A 14,271-nucleotide genomic window follows, 5' to 3' on the forward strand; every position below is an offset into this window, starting at 1 on the left:
GATTTATAAAAGAAATTGAATATTATACCTAAATCATTTTAGTAAAGAAGATCCGTCACTTATTTTTCAAAATCTCTTCAGACTTTATGAATTGTGATTCAATAAGAAATAAGGGTTTTTTATAATTTAAGTAATTTGTAAGTATAACAAATTAAATGACAGTCCACGCTACCTACACTAATTAGTCATAATTTATTAAAATAAAAACTTATTTTTAAATATACATGGAAATTTGATTAGGTAGTTATAATATATAGTCTGGTTTTATACGACATCCGATATCAACTATTATAGATAAGAAATATGTTAAATAAATAATTTTATAAACACGTTTTTTAAAAGGACAACTTAAGTATTTTTGTAGCAAAAAATGCGTTTTTATTTCAAATGCTAAGATTTCTTTAATGAACATAATAGATACAAAAGTAATATACCGTTGGAAAGGTGATAACAAAGTTCTACCATGTTTTGTTGGAATTCAATTTTCATAATTGTAATTATTTTCTACTTCATAAGCAAATGAATATTATTATATTATATTTTTGGTAAGCCGTAATGCTCGCTTTTTGGTACCATTTTCAAAATCAGATTCCAACAAAACATCATTGAATTCTTCATCTTTTAAATAGCGAAAGAATTTAGGATTTTTTTTAGGTTTGACAACTCAGGCCATTTTAGCTATTATCTTTATATGTTTGGTTGGTTTAGGTTTTGGTAAGTATGGAACACGCATGAGCTAGGGTTTCCGATAAAAGTACAGGGTGATCCCATTCGGGACCTCATGTACCTTAACCTCAGGTGCCGAGTGACAATTGTGCCATACCATGTCCCTTATTTTGGTTATATTGTTTACTCAAAACTTCACAGTATTTCAGCTACGAAAAATGGTTTGATGGAAAAAACATTGTAATATTTTCTATAAAAATTACTGCGAGTCTGATAAACAAAATAACTACCAATAAAGTATCATCATTACTGTAATAAAAAGTATAGAAACACTATAGTTGAAGCTCTAAATTAAGATTTTACCAATAATTGCCTATACTTCTTAATAAATGGATGGCGTAACGTCATTTTAATATATTTATATCCAACTATAACGGAAGAAACCATTTTAACATTATTGTTAGTTCTTTAAATAGCAATCACGTTAAAAATATATATATAACAAGTCCGGTAAACAACTAAATTCAAAAGTTATTGCTAGTACTACCTACATTACTTGAGTAGCAATTAAAATATTATCAATACTGTGTATTAATTGACATTATATTAAATACTATTGTACAATTATTTATAATATTAGTTAAAGTTTATTTGATTTATTATAAATGTCATACATTGAAACTATCTTACCTTTTTTGTGCTTCTCGTCATTATTATAGCTGTTGCAACTTTATCATATTGAGGCCTTCCAGCTCTTCCGATCATTTGTAATATTAAACTTTCTTCATATTCTTTAGGCCCATGATTAGTATAGTGTTCTGTGGACTTGATGATAACAAGATGTGCTGGAAGATTCACTCCCTGTGCTTTTTGGGATAAACGAGTATTGATTTAACAACATATTTAATTACTTTTAGTAATTAAAGCATATACATAAATGTGATATGAGGTTGTTTCAACTAATATGAGCACTTCTTTAATGACCTGACAAAATAAACTGTAATCTACTCAGAGTAGATCTTTAGGCAATACATTTAAATAATATTCATAGGAATAGTTACATTTATAGGTCGATGTATATACATGTATTAAATGGTAGGTAATCAGAGTATTGTTGATATATTGTAACCAATTTTTAATTACTCTGGTAACTTGTAATTAATATAATTTAAAATAAGAGAGGGGAAAAATATAAAGCAGTATGGTATTTTATTTAAGTATGTATACCTATTTATAAATGTTTGATACTTACATAAGGTACTGGTTGCAACTAGAATTGGTAAAAAACCTTCCTTAAAAAGACCTTCTAAACAATTTCTATCATTAAGTGACATACCAGCATGATGAAATCCAATTCCAAACTTAAGTAGTTCTGTACCAATAGTTGTTGTTAACAAAATAAAAAATTAATAGAATTATTAATTTAAAAAACATATTATACTTAATAGTTTTGTTAATTAATTTATAATCATAAATTTATATTAAAATATTTCAATTTTAAACAATGTAGAAAACAAATAGTAATTAAAATATAAATGTTAACCTTTTAGTTTGGCATTATCTAATTTCTGAATACAGTCTTCAATGTTAATTTTCTTTTCATCAGTTAATGAAACATCCAATTTTTTAATTAAAACATTACATGTATTCTCTGCCCCTTTTCTGGACGTACAAAATATCTAAAAATAGTTAAAGAGAATATAATTTAAACAATTATGTATTAACATCAACCTTGTTGAATTACAATTTACAATACATAAATTCAGCATAACGGAGTTGAAGGTAGTTGAGTAGGTTTAGACTATACATGTCTATAAGAATATTATTGATTTATGAATGAAAGCATAGAACAAATCTATATATAATAAAATATAAATGTATCAATGCTGAAAGTGTTAAAATCACTCTCAAGGAAATACTTTACTGCAAATCTGTAGTTTTTAAAAATTAAAAATAAATCAGTCAATCAACTAACAATCATTGTAGCAATTTATTAGGAAGGGTAACTCTAACTTCTGGCTATATAAAGTATATTTTTTGGTGATGTCTTATGTATATACTAACAGTTTACAATAAATACATGAACCGTATATAAACTGTATATATGTAACAATTGATCTAGGGTTTAAATAGTTATATCTTATAATGGTTCCAATTCCTTCTCAGCTCCTTAACAAATCTAATATGATAGAATACATTACAATATCTTACTAATGTAGGCCGACCATTAGAGTATTTCTTTATTAATGGCTCAATTTTATAAGACAAATGTATATCGAAACAAAAACTATTTGAAGAATTTGTATATCCTATAACAACCTTTTGAAGTTTGACTGGACGTTCTTCCTCACTCACTCTAAAAAAAAAATGAGTTATACTAATAGTTAATAAATTAAAACTTAATTTATAATAAGTTAAATTTAAGAATTATTTTCAATAACAAAAGTGTAAAAAAAATGAGTGTGCGTTTGAAATATTGAAACGAAACAAAAGGAATTACTTGAAGTAATGAGCAGGGTACTCTGAATCAACACATAGCCATTTAGCAATATCCTCTATGTTGGGTATTGTAGCCGACCCAGCAACAAATCTCAAGTTTTTTTTAGTCTACACATTTGATGGAAATTAAAACAAAAACAAATTATTTTAATATTATAACCTGATTTAGAAGCCTAAATCCCTGACAACATATCATACATTTAAAAAAATCAAGGTTCAGAAATATTTTTTAGCTTACAATTAATTCTTATTGTGATACTAATTTTACAAACTTAATACGCAAACATAAATGTTTACAACAAACTACATCCAAAACTCTGACTTTTTTAATTTGATATTGTTGGCATGCATCAAAAAGTATGATTTGAGTTAAATTTATTTTTTAACGGAATAATTTATATGATAACATAATAATTTATTTACATTTCTTGATAATTTCATACGACATACAATGGATTCTAAAGTTACCCCTCGGACATATTCATTTAATATATGTACCTGCAATGCAAAAAAAAATTCAATAGATGTGAAATTGCTGATATTAAAACAATAATATTGTTAAAATGTATACTTCATCGATTATAAGTAGCTTGATTACATTCAACTGTGAAATGTAATTTCTAAATTTGAAGCTTCTTGTCATTGAATCCCATTTTTCTGGAGTGGTTAATATAATCTGGTAACGGTTTTTGGTAGAAACTTCATCATACGACTCATTATCACCAGTAATCTCAATACAGGATAGTCCATGAATAGCAAATTTGTCTTGCCAATCTCGAAAGCGCTCAGAACATAAAGCCTTGGTAGGCGCCACTAACACATTATAGGTATTTTTATATTAAAAAAATAGAACTATCATAATAATAGAGGGGAAATATTTTTAAGTCCTTCTTTGGCATTATGAAGATTTAATAATTAAAATATCTCCCAGGATAAATTAAATCTAAAATTATTTTTTCTAAATGTACCATTGGATTATGAACAACAAATTTTATATCTTTGAAATAAACAAAAAATATTTAAACTTAGAAAAACGATTTTTTTTTTAAATTAAAATAATAGTAAAAACCATTGTAATGAGTAGGTTTTTTAAAAAAGGTTAACTAGTCTATGAACATTTTTTAAAAAGTCTTGGTTATTAACATTTTAGTGTTAGTTATTATAACGTTTCAAAGTGTATTCATGGTAAAAGACTCATTGACATATAATTTTTGATGACTGCTAATTACTCCACCACAATGTACTTCCCACTTACACATTTAAACACTATTAACTCAAAAAGTATTTATTCAAAATTTGTTATAAACCAGTGAATTTTTTTTTTTTAATTTTCAACAAATAAATGTATAAAAAATGTTTTATTTTATTTATTAAATGTTAAAAAGCTTTCAAAAAATACCTACCCTTCTTTTATTTTCTAATTTTTATATAAATTGATATATGTAATTAACAGATTAAATCTAAATCTAAACAGTTGAAATATTTGTTTAAATAAATGTTTAGAATGTTATTTTTTTTTAATACATGATATGTTATATGTTTATTTAGCATTATACAGAATTCCTTATAGCTAAAACTATTAATAATAAGAAGTGCATTTCTTTTTTTTATATTAGGTTTATTATAGTAAGTAATTAAAATACTTATTCAAATTACTTAAATAGGCATTATTTTGAACTTACCATATATAATTTTTATATCTTTCATTTCTTCATTTTTTCTGTTGCTTGTTTCCAGAAGTCTAACTATGGACAATTCATATACAGCTGTTTTTCCAGATCCAGTAGGTGCAGAAACGACAACCGATTCATCTTTACAATGGGGATTATTTAAAATAATTTTTTAATAAATAATATTTTTGCAATTGTATCTATGCAACATTGTTCCTTCATTTACATTTTATATTAAGTAACCTAACCTTTAGTGACATGCACAGTTTCCCGCCACAATTCAATAAACTGTGACTTAGGTAAACTTTCACGTCATTCACACACCTATATATTATACAATTGGGGTAATTCGTAAATTTTTGTCCTGCGCACGTCACTAAAGATTGAAACAAAATATTAAAATAATATTTATCTTAGCATAATGTTTTTCTATATGGTTAAACTATGTTTCATATTTTAAAGAAAACTGTTTAAAAAAACATTTTTTTATTTTACATTATTTTTATTTGAATTATGTGTTCTGTAACAATGAAAAATTTTAATTACCATTTTAATAAATTAGTAAAAAAAAAAATTCTCTATAAAAATAATTGTTTTATCTTATGTGAAGATAGATTTAACTAATAAGAAAAATAAATAAATGCCAATGGCCATTGTTGTCGACGCTAAATATTAATATGAAAAAAAAATATATTGCGAAAATCATACTATTATATACTGAAACAAAAAGTCATGTGAGTAAATTATAAATATAAACAACATATATTTTAGCAATAAATCTTTTTCCAATTTCCGAATCATTGCAAATTGTAGTATTTATAATAATAAGTGAAGATAATACTACTTACCAGTGTCTAAAATAGTTTCAATTGAGTTGGTCTGTATACGATTAAAATGAGTGTAATTTGAAAATAGATGTCTATATTTTGAAGCTGAAATTATTAAAAATGATTAATTATCTGATATCTAATATACATGGTTAGTGAAAGGTTTTAAAAGAGTAGACATTTTAGGGTTTTATAAATAATAAAAAATTCTTACAATAAAAGTTACGGATACTTAAAATATGTACATACACATATACATGTATTTACCGGGTGATTGGGTTATGACCCAGCTCACTTTTCCTCTATTTACAATTTTTTTCTTTTGTACTTTTTGACAAAATGTGAACTTAAGTTTCCCTTTCTTAAATCAATCACGTTGACATACCTAATTATTTTATTAACACAATAATTTTCTAAAGTATAGTAAAGGAGGTAAAAAGGAAAAGATTGGAATGGGCAGGTCACGTGTGGAGGAAACCTGAAGCTTTGACAAAGACGGCTCTACAAGAGAATCCAAAAGGGAAAAGACCTCTGGGAAGGCCCCGAATGCGATGGGAGGACTGTGTCAGGAAAGATGTAGCAGAGCTCTACCCAGATGAGGAGTGGCATATGTTGGCGCAAAACCGTGATGAATGGAGGCGTTTATGTTTGGATGTGTGGTCTAAAAGGCCGTAAACAAAAAAAAAAAAAAATTATGACTGGTGAATAACTAGCTTTCAAAAAAAATGCCTTAAGTTAAAAGCTTTTTAGAGTTTAAATAGGAAGAGGGGAAGAGCTTAATATCTATTTATTAATATTACTATTAAACTCTGCACCTATAATAATTTTAAAATGCGTTAAACTTGTTTGATATTGTTATATCATCATATTTAAGAGAAGAGGGGAATTGTGGCCTTATCTTTTGTCACAGACCTTTGTGAATGTGTTTATTTTTTTTTTAATGTATTATAATAAATAAATTATTACTTCTTGAAGTTTTCATTATTTGTTAGGGAGCAACACTTAAGAAATAATTGTTTAAAATTGATTATCAACTAGTAATTATTTCAATAATACAATTCTTGTATTATTAAAATAGTAATTATATATTATGTAGGTTGCTATTTGAAAATCAAAAGTTATTAGTTAAGTAATGACAAAATAATAAGTTATGAGGGGGAATATTTAATGAAAATACCTGATTGGGAAACTTAGGTTACTTTTATACCAAAAATTATAGAAAAATAAATATGATATAATTTTAGAAAATATTATCTGGGTCATAGCTAGCCAATCACTCAAAAAAAAAATCCAAAAATTTGCATATATACCTATTTAAGCTATGTATAATATACAATTGAGTAAGCTCATACATTTACTCAATTAAACTATACTAAAATCTGTAATTACTCACGTAATTTGTTTACTGGATACATTTCATGTTTCGTCGTCGATGCACAATACTTAATTTCGTACTTACCTATATAAAACAAAAATTAAAAACTAAACTTCGAACATCAACATTCAACTTTTAATAAAGATTTTTACCGTTCATTTTTTTTTATTCTAACTATAAATTTAAATTGATAAACCTAAAATTAGATAATGACAAACTTAACTGACATATTACGAAGCTACCATCCACCAGGTATTTAAGTTAAAAAGTCTTAAAATATAAATTATATAGTTATGACGCAAGGTATAATAATAGTTGGTACAACAAAAAAAATATACAGACGTCGGACAAAAACTTTTTCAAATTCGTCAACCATTACCATACATCAATTTCTTTACTGGTTTCTGGTTATAACCACAGATGTGGTTATAATTTACTTCGTTGATTAACCAATAACCGTTAAAGACCGGTTTTATTGTATTGAATGACAGTCGGATACTTCTTTTTTAATTCCTATGTCTTATAGTCTTATTGTATGCACTATGCTTGAATGGGTATTAGGTTGACATTCTTGGCACTTCACACTTGGCAATCAAAACTTAAGTACTAACTTAGTATGATCACAGATTATATAATCTGTGGTATGGACTATGGTCAATAAGTCATGAATGATTCAATGATAATGAATAATGAACAATCATTGAGAAAAGACAACGCATCTTCGTGACTCATGAACTCATATTTCATACACTAATAATAAAAATAAAATAATTATTTCTATCCATTAATCAATTACAAAACTTGTGTGATTGTTTTGTTCCTTAAAAGTATGAGAAAGAGACTAATGAATAGTGATGGGAATAATCGAATGATTTTTAAAGGTATTACTTTTTACCTCTAAAATATTAATTTGTGAATGCTCCCCAGGCACTTTATATTAAGATGTTTACTCGTATATTATAAGAAGCTAAAATAATCAGCTTTAACCATAGTTAATTTCTTTTCTACGATCAGTGTGCAATGTACACACAAAATGACACATACGTAGCGCCATTTAGCGTAGTTTAATTTAGATTTACCCTTTTTACAGTTAAAAAGTGTATTCAGTCCCAAAACTGAATATTTTAGACCAATACCTGGAACCCTACTTTGTTCATTTTAATCACTAAAATCATTTATCTGTCAAATAGCAACGGTGGCTATTATTAGGCTGACAGTAAAAAATATCAAATAGTATAGCCTATAGGTGTGTAATTTATTGTCCTCAGTATTGTCTTCATAACCTAAATATTATATTATATCTATTGGTGTCAGTAGAGAGAAATTAATGATTTATGATTCATTACGCATGTAAACTACGTAAGTTACTACCCCACTGCATGACTGCTACAACATCGGGTTGGTACTCAGTTATATAGGTATTATTTAAGTAAAATACTTTTTAGGGTATCCCGTATCGAATAATTTTTAAATACTTTTGTTAATAAAAATAAACAAGATATTATTTTAAATACATTTTTTGGTATCAAGTACTAAATCATTCTAATTTTATAAACTACTTAAAAAAAAGTCAGTCATTAATGAAATAACCACATAAAATATTTCATGCAGTGCTTGACTTAAGGAACTGTGTAGTGAACATCCCCAATTATTCTTCATATTATGTTAAGTCTATTTAAAGAAGGCTACCGAATTAATCATTTTTTGCACACCTATTCAGGAACCCTTCGGAACTTCCGATAAACTTAAATACTTTGCATCAGACGACAGCCTGATTTTGAACAGAATAAGGATATCCGTTATTGAATTTACTGGAGTTCCGACGAAACTTGCAAAACATTTTAAACATTCTGTACGAGACATGAGTTCTTTTTAGTACCTAACATAAATGACGAACTATAAATTATTGCAGACAAGGAGGTGATGAGGCGATCGCCTCCCTGGATGTTATTCCACAAGTCGTTTTTTTTTATTTGAATTAATGCATTGTTTATCTAGATTTATATTATTTTTGTTTCACCTCTTAAATTAAGGTCTAGGGAATACGAATGAAACTTTACATATAGTTTACTAAATAAAACATATTTTTAAAAATGTCCTTAATTAACAAAACAGTTATTTTTTTAACACCCGAAATAATTTATAAATATAAATACGGGAGTATACAAAGGTTTATATTCATAAACAAAAAAAAAACTTGAGCGATTATAATTATCGAATTTCGTTATTTTTTTTACAATAGGCTATAATATAAGTAGTAAGGTTATGTAACCATTATTTGAATATCATAATATAATAATATTGTAATTTGATTTGATATCAGGTACAATTGTTGTTAGGTTGCCTTAGAGATAGGGTTATGTGATATCAGGTAAAAAAAAATCAATATTCTCCACCTTTTGTGTACCTAATGTCCCAATAGTTATGGATTGTACGTGTTAGCAAACCACTAATAGGATTTTTAGATTATAATGGAATTGCAGAATATTAAATATGCTCAAAAAAATGAAGAATTGCCTCCAATTAGCAGATCAAATCATTCATCCAGAAATACAATAATACAGGTAAACTAAGAATTTCAGTTTCTGGTTCATAAAATATGTAAATCAAAATCAAAAGAAATTACATTTCTAATTATTATTTATATTAATATGTTTTCTTCTTCTTCTTATTATTATTATTATTCGCTATATCCTATACAATTTGGGCCTGTCTGCTAAATCCGCTCTCCCTGTCTTTATTCTTTAGTCACTTCACAAACCTCTTGTGTTATTTTATCTGTCTCAACTAACCACTTCTTATAAGGTCTACCTGTTGGTACCTTTTAATCTATTTACCACAATATCTTTAACTTTTTTTGTTTTTACTATTATACTCTGTCCTCTTTTTTCAACAGTCAACACGTCCAAACCATCACAGTCTGTCCTATTTCATTTGTTCTTGCTATTTGCGCAACTCCCAAACTGCCTCTTATAAATTGCTATTCCGAATACATCCAAATTTTTAATCAATAACTATTTCTAATTAAACTCATACTTCAACTTTTTTTCAGGATCTCAAGATGCTATCCAAACCAATAGATATAATTGATAGGATTGATCCATTAGTATTAGTTGCTCAATATGAAAGAGAAATTAATAGGATGAAAAGGAATCACTGCCAGATGTTGGAAGACTTGTATAAAGAAATAAATATTTTAAGGTCTAAAAATCGAGGTACATATTATTTATTTATTTAGTATATTATATATAGTATATATATATATATATATTTTTTTTATAATAACCTTTAAGATTTATTTAGTATAATATTATAAAATATGTATAAATATCACTTATTTTTTGTTTCAGACCTTTTAGATGAATTAATATTAATGAATGGTGGTAATTATTGCTGTAAACATTTAGAGAGTTTGAGCAATACTATTATGAAATCTAGTACAAGTAATAATCAAAAACAATTAAGTGATATTCTAGATAGTGCTAAAATTGAAGAACATTATAATACCAGTATTATTGAAGAGTCTAATAGTAACAAGTACAAACAATTTTTAAACAAATAAGTAATAAGTATTATATACATCTATAATATTAATACCTATAACCTGTAGGTAATTAATAACAACTATTAACATGATATTTTTTTCCACAAACTAATTACATTTTAAAATACAGATAAATGTGTACATTAGTTTTAATTACTTTAGAAATGTATATGATATATTATCCTAGAAAGGGGAAAACGCTGCCCCCGCTCCATTTTTCATTGAAGAAATTACTTTGAAATTTTGAAAAAAATGTCATTTATAAATATTTATTTGTTCTAACTATTCATTATTAAAAATTAAAGCCAATCTATTATTAACATACATGAACAAAATGTTAAACATCTTATTTTTCATTCCCTCACTCACTATTTCACAACTTATTTTTTGGAATTTTTAAAAATCATTGTGGATCAATAAAACATTATTTTTAGTTAATGATTTAATCGATCGATATGGGTATTGTATAGCCACAGAATAGTCCTGAGCCAAAATAATTAGATAAAATTAAGATCTGTAAAAATTAAAATTACAATGGGAATTTTGCCCTTTCTAGGATAATGGCCCAAATTGTAGAAACTTGTAAAAATATGTATTCATTTTTATCCGTATAAAATATTGTTTTTTTCTATTATTAATTTCCATTACCTAAAAATAATAGTTAAACAGAATGAAATCTTACTCCTAAATTAAAAATTGTAAATAAACCCAAAGGCTAAAACACATTAACCTAATGTGAAGCAAATAACAACCACATGTTAACATAGTAAACTAAGGTTAAAATGTTTCTTCCAAGTTCTAGAAATTCTCTAACTAGAGATTTAAGTAAAATGTATGGGTTATATTTATGAAATATTAATAGGTATGGTTTGTAACTTAGGTCAACAAGATAAACAAACAATTGGTTGACCAGCTTATTCTAGACATTTTCTGTCAAACTATGCTTGGAATCCGAGCTTGATTTAGGTTTACTCTTAGTTAGTATTTACAAAAGAAAATTCAGAAACTGGTTAAAATGTAGATGTACCTACCTAAATGTTGCTAAATTATCTATAGGTACTGTAGTATTTACAAGATAAGCTATATCGATGGTTACAATTTAAAAGGGTCGAAGTGACATTTTCGTAGTTATCAGGAGAGCTAAAAAATATTTTTTGGTGATTTTATTAATTTTTTTTTTTCAAATAGTAATAACCTGATAAAAACCTAATACTGTCATTTAGACACTACTTTTTTAGTAGAAAACTACAATGTTGTGTTTTTACTACAAACTTGAAATTCAAATTGTGCATTAAATAATAAACACAGCTCTTTTTGCGTATGCACATTTTTCTTCATCCAATAGTATAGTACATGTGACATGCTTAGACCTTTTTGCCATTTAACCATCAATAGTTTTAAATATTATTTGATTTCAATACAATAAACAAAAGGATAAAAAAAAATGTTTAGTTACAAAATTCACATTTGAGGTAGATAGATAGCCAATATCTAAGTAAAAAATGGGTTTGCAGTGGAAGACAGTGTATGGTACGAAAGGTGGGTACATTCCAATTATTCTAATAATTATAAAAGATAAAATAAAAAGTTCAACACAATATAAATCAGCACTATACAAATTTTAAGCTAGTGCCTAGTATAAGAAAAACTAAAATTAAAATCTAATTTAAATTAGATAATAACATGTTGTATTCTAAAGAAATAAGTTCAATGAACAGAAATGTATTAATTTGAACTAATTCCTGAATAATTCATAACTATTGATTTTTGAAATTTGGTTTTTGAATCATTTAAAGGGAACGGAAAGCGTGAATTTGTTTACAAATAAAGACTAAAACGCGGAGTCACTTTACGAAGTGTCTACCGAACCGATTTCAATACTTTTTTTTTGTTTTATAGTTAAACATCTCTATGTGGGCTAAAGGCCGATTTTTTATTTTTGTTTTCAAAAAGTATTTATAAACATTTGTATTTTTACTTTTTTATAGTTTCTTCTAATACATCTAACTACTTTTTTACTCCCTAAATCAAAAATCGGCCTTTTGACCCCCATAAAAAAATAGTAGGCTTCGTATAAATATAAAAAAACTTAAACTCCGTCCAATAGGTAGGTACGCCAGAAAATGATATCTACGAGTCATTTTTTATTAAAATTCCGTCATAATTTGGAGAAAAATAACTTTATAAGTATTATATTTAGAAAATTGTAATATGTGTTCACCTTAAAATTAGTAGACACCAAAATGGCTATTAGATCAATTTTTGCCAAATATTGCCTAACCTTTGACCCTTAATAAATAGCGCTTTCTGTTCCCCTTAAATCATTTGTACAATCATATTAGGCAAAATGTAGTTGTGTTTACTTTACTTTAAAGATTATGGAAAACTTGTTTCTGTACACATAAAATGACATATTATAATTTATATTTTACAGCGACAATTCAGTATTTATAAATAAGTTTGACATATTTGTAGTAGATTACACTTATTATTATGATTAATTATTGTATTATTATTTTTATAGGTTAAAAAAACTGCCAGATATAATAACCTTTGAAAATAAATGTATTTATACAAATACTGAGAAGAAATCAAATTTTAGTTTGGAAAATCAATTACGTCATTGCAAAAAGCCTATAAATGTACTTAGAAAAAAAAACCCAAACTAAATTTGTTTATTACAAATACCAAATACATTTATAGTTATTAATCAAGTGTTACAAGTGATAATATAATATTTTATATGCATTATTGTAAAAAAAACTATTATAAATATATATATTTTTAAATTATATTTAAATAAATGTTTAAATGCATCTTTTCTTTACAACAGTCAGACAAATATGCCATCTGTTTGACATTTATCAGGAGTCTCTCACCAGTCGTCACCTCCATATACATCTATACGTACAGTATGCATTTTATACTCCGATTTAAAACTTTAATGTTGATTTACTTTCTAAAGTAAACAGTATTAAGCCAAGCACATAATCACAAATTTTTATGAATTATAATAATAATAAAAATAAAAATAGTTATTTGACAATCGTCTACACACCATACAATTTGAATTAATCAATAAAGTAAATATTATTTTGGGGCGTAAAATAAAAATGCAATTTTATTTTTTTATATATTATTATAAAAATTGATCTACTGTGCCCTCCCGGTCTCTGGGTATGATAAATAAAGATTGGTTAATTGCAGATTTTGGCGGCCGACCTCATTTATATGAAAAAATTAAAAGATTACTACTAAAAAATGCTTAGAATTATTCCTGTCTCTGTTTTGCAATAAAAAAAACAACAAAAAGGCTATTCAGGGCAATTTGAGCAATTTCAAGCAAATCAAGGGGTCGATCGTTTTCCGTCAATTACTGTGTACCTACATTTATAAACACAATATTTATCCTTAGGTATAAATGGTAAACTGTAGTCAAACTACGCCCTACGGACATTGAGCCTAATTAAACCCAATAATTTTTTAACATTTCAATACCTTCTTAAAATTCGACATATACTTAAAAAATAGTAGTGTAGGGTAGGGCATAGTAGTGACGTAGAGTATTGGGGAGAGGGAGGTCACGGGTCTACTGTTTACAGAAATTATTTATTATAATTGAAAGTGATAAATTTAATTAAAATAAAGGCTTTGATGTGTATCTGTAGACTGTAGATATACAAACATTGT

At 26.3% G+C, this 14,271-nt stretch overlaps 2 protein-coding genes across 2 annotated transcripts in view; one reads left to right on the top strand and one right to left on the bottom strand.

The window, feature by feature from the left end:
• The window catches only part of LOC126838906 (probable ATP-dependent DNA helicase HFM1), a 30,099-nt gene extending 22,802 nt beyond the window's left edge, over positions 1-7,297 (bottom strand). The window contains exons 1-11 of the mRNA XM_050573685.1: positions 7,190-7,297; positions 7,056-7,121; positions 5,684-5,767; positions 4,848-4,976; positions 3,737-3,978; positions 3,589-3,663; positions 3,167-3,273; positions 2,878-3,022; positions 2,210-2,345; positions 1,919-2,038; positions 1,357-1,532 (exon numbers count right to left, since the gene is read on the bottom strand). Coding sequence (XP_050429642.1) covers positions 1,357-1,532; positions 1,919-2,038; positions 2,210-2,345; positions 2,878-3,022; positions 3,167-3,273; positions 3,589-3,663; positions 3,737-3,978; positions 4,848-4,976; positions 5,684-5,767; positions 7,056-7,121; positions 7,190-7,196 — 1,287 coding nt within the window. The 5' untranslated portion in view covers positions 7,197-7,297. The remainder of the gene's footprint in view (positions 1-1,356; positions 1,533-1,918; positions 2,039-2,209; positions 2,346-2,877; positions 3,023-3,166; positions 3,274-3,588; positions 3,664-3,736; positions 3,979-4,847; positions 4,977-5,683; positions 5,768-7,055; positions 7,122-7,189) is intronic.
• Positions 7,298-9,389: 2,092 nt separating this feature from the next.
• Positions 9,390-13,299, top strand: LOC126838433 (uncharacterized). Its single transcript, XM_050572835.1, has 4 exons — positions 9,390-9,601; positions 10,090-10,252; positions 10,388-10,574; positions 13,106-13,299. The coding sequence occupies exons 1-4, from the start codon at positions 9,509-9,511 to the stop codon at positions 13,248-13,250; spliced, it is 588 nt and encodes a 195-aa protein (XP_050428792.1). The 5' UTR covers positions 9,390-9,508; the 3' UTR covers positions 13,251-13,299.
• Positions 13,300-14,271: the final 972 nt, after the last annotated feature.

The sequence above is a fragment of the Adelges cooleyi genome, unplaced genomic scaffold (genome assembly GCF_023614345.1).
Source record: "Adelges cooleyi isolate 19-005CV unplaced genomic scaffold, UGA_ACOO_1.1 ACOO_flye_CR_arks_rails_tigmint_CR_PRNA_30, whole genome shotgun sequence".
NCBI classification, from domain to species: domain Eukaryota; kingdom Metazoa; phylum Arthropoda; class Insecta; order Hemiptera; family Adelgidae; genus Adelges; species Adelges cooleyi.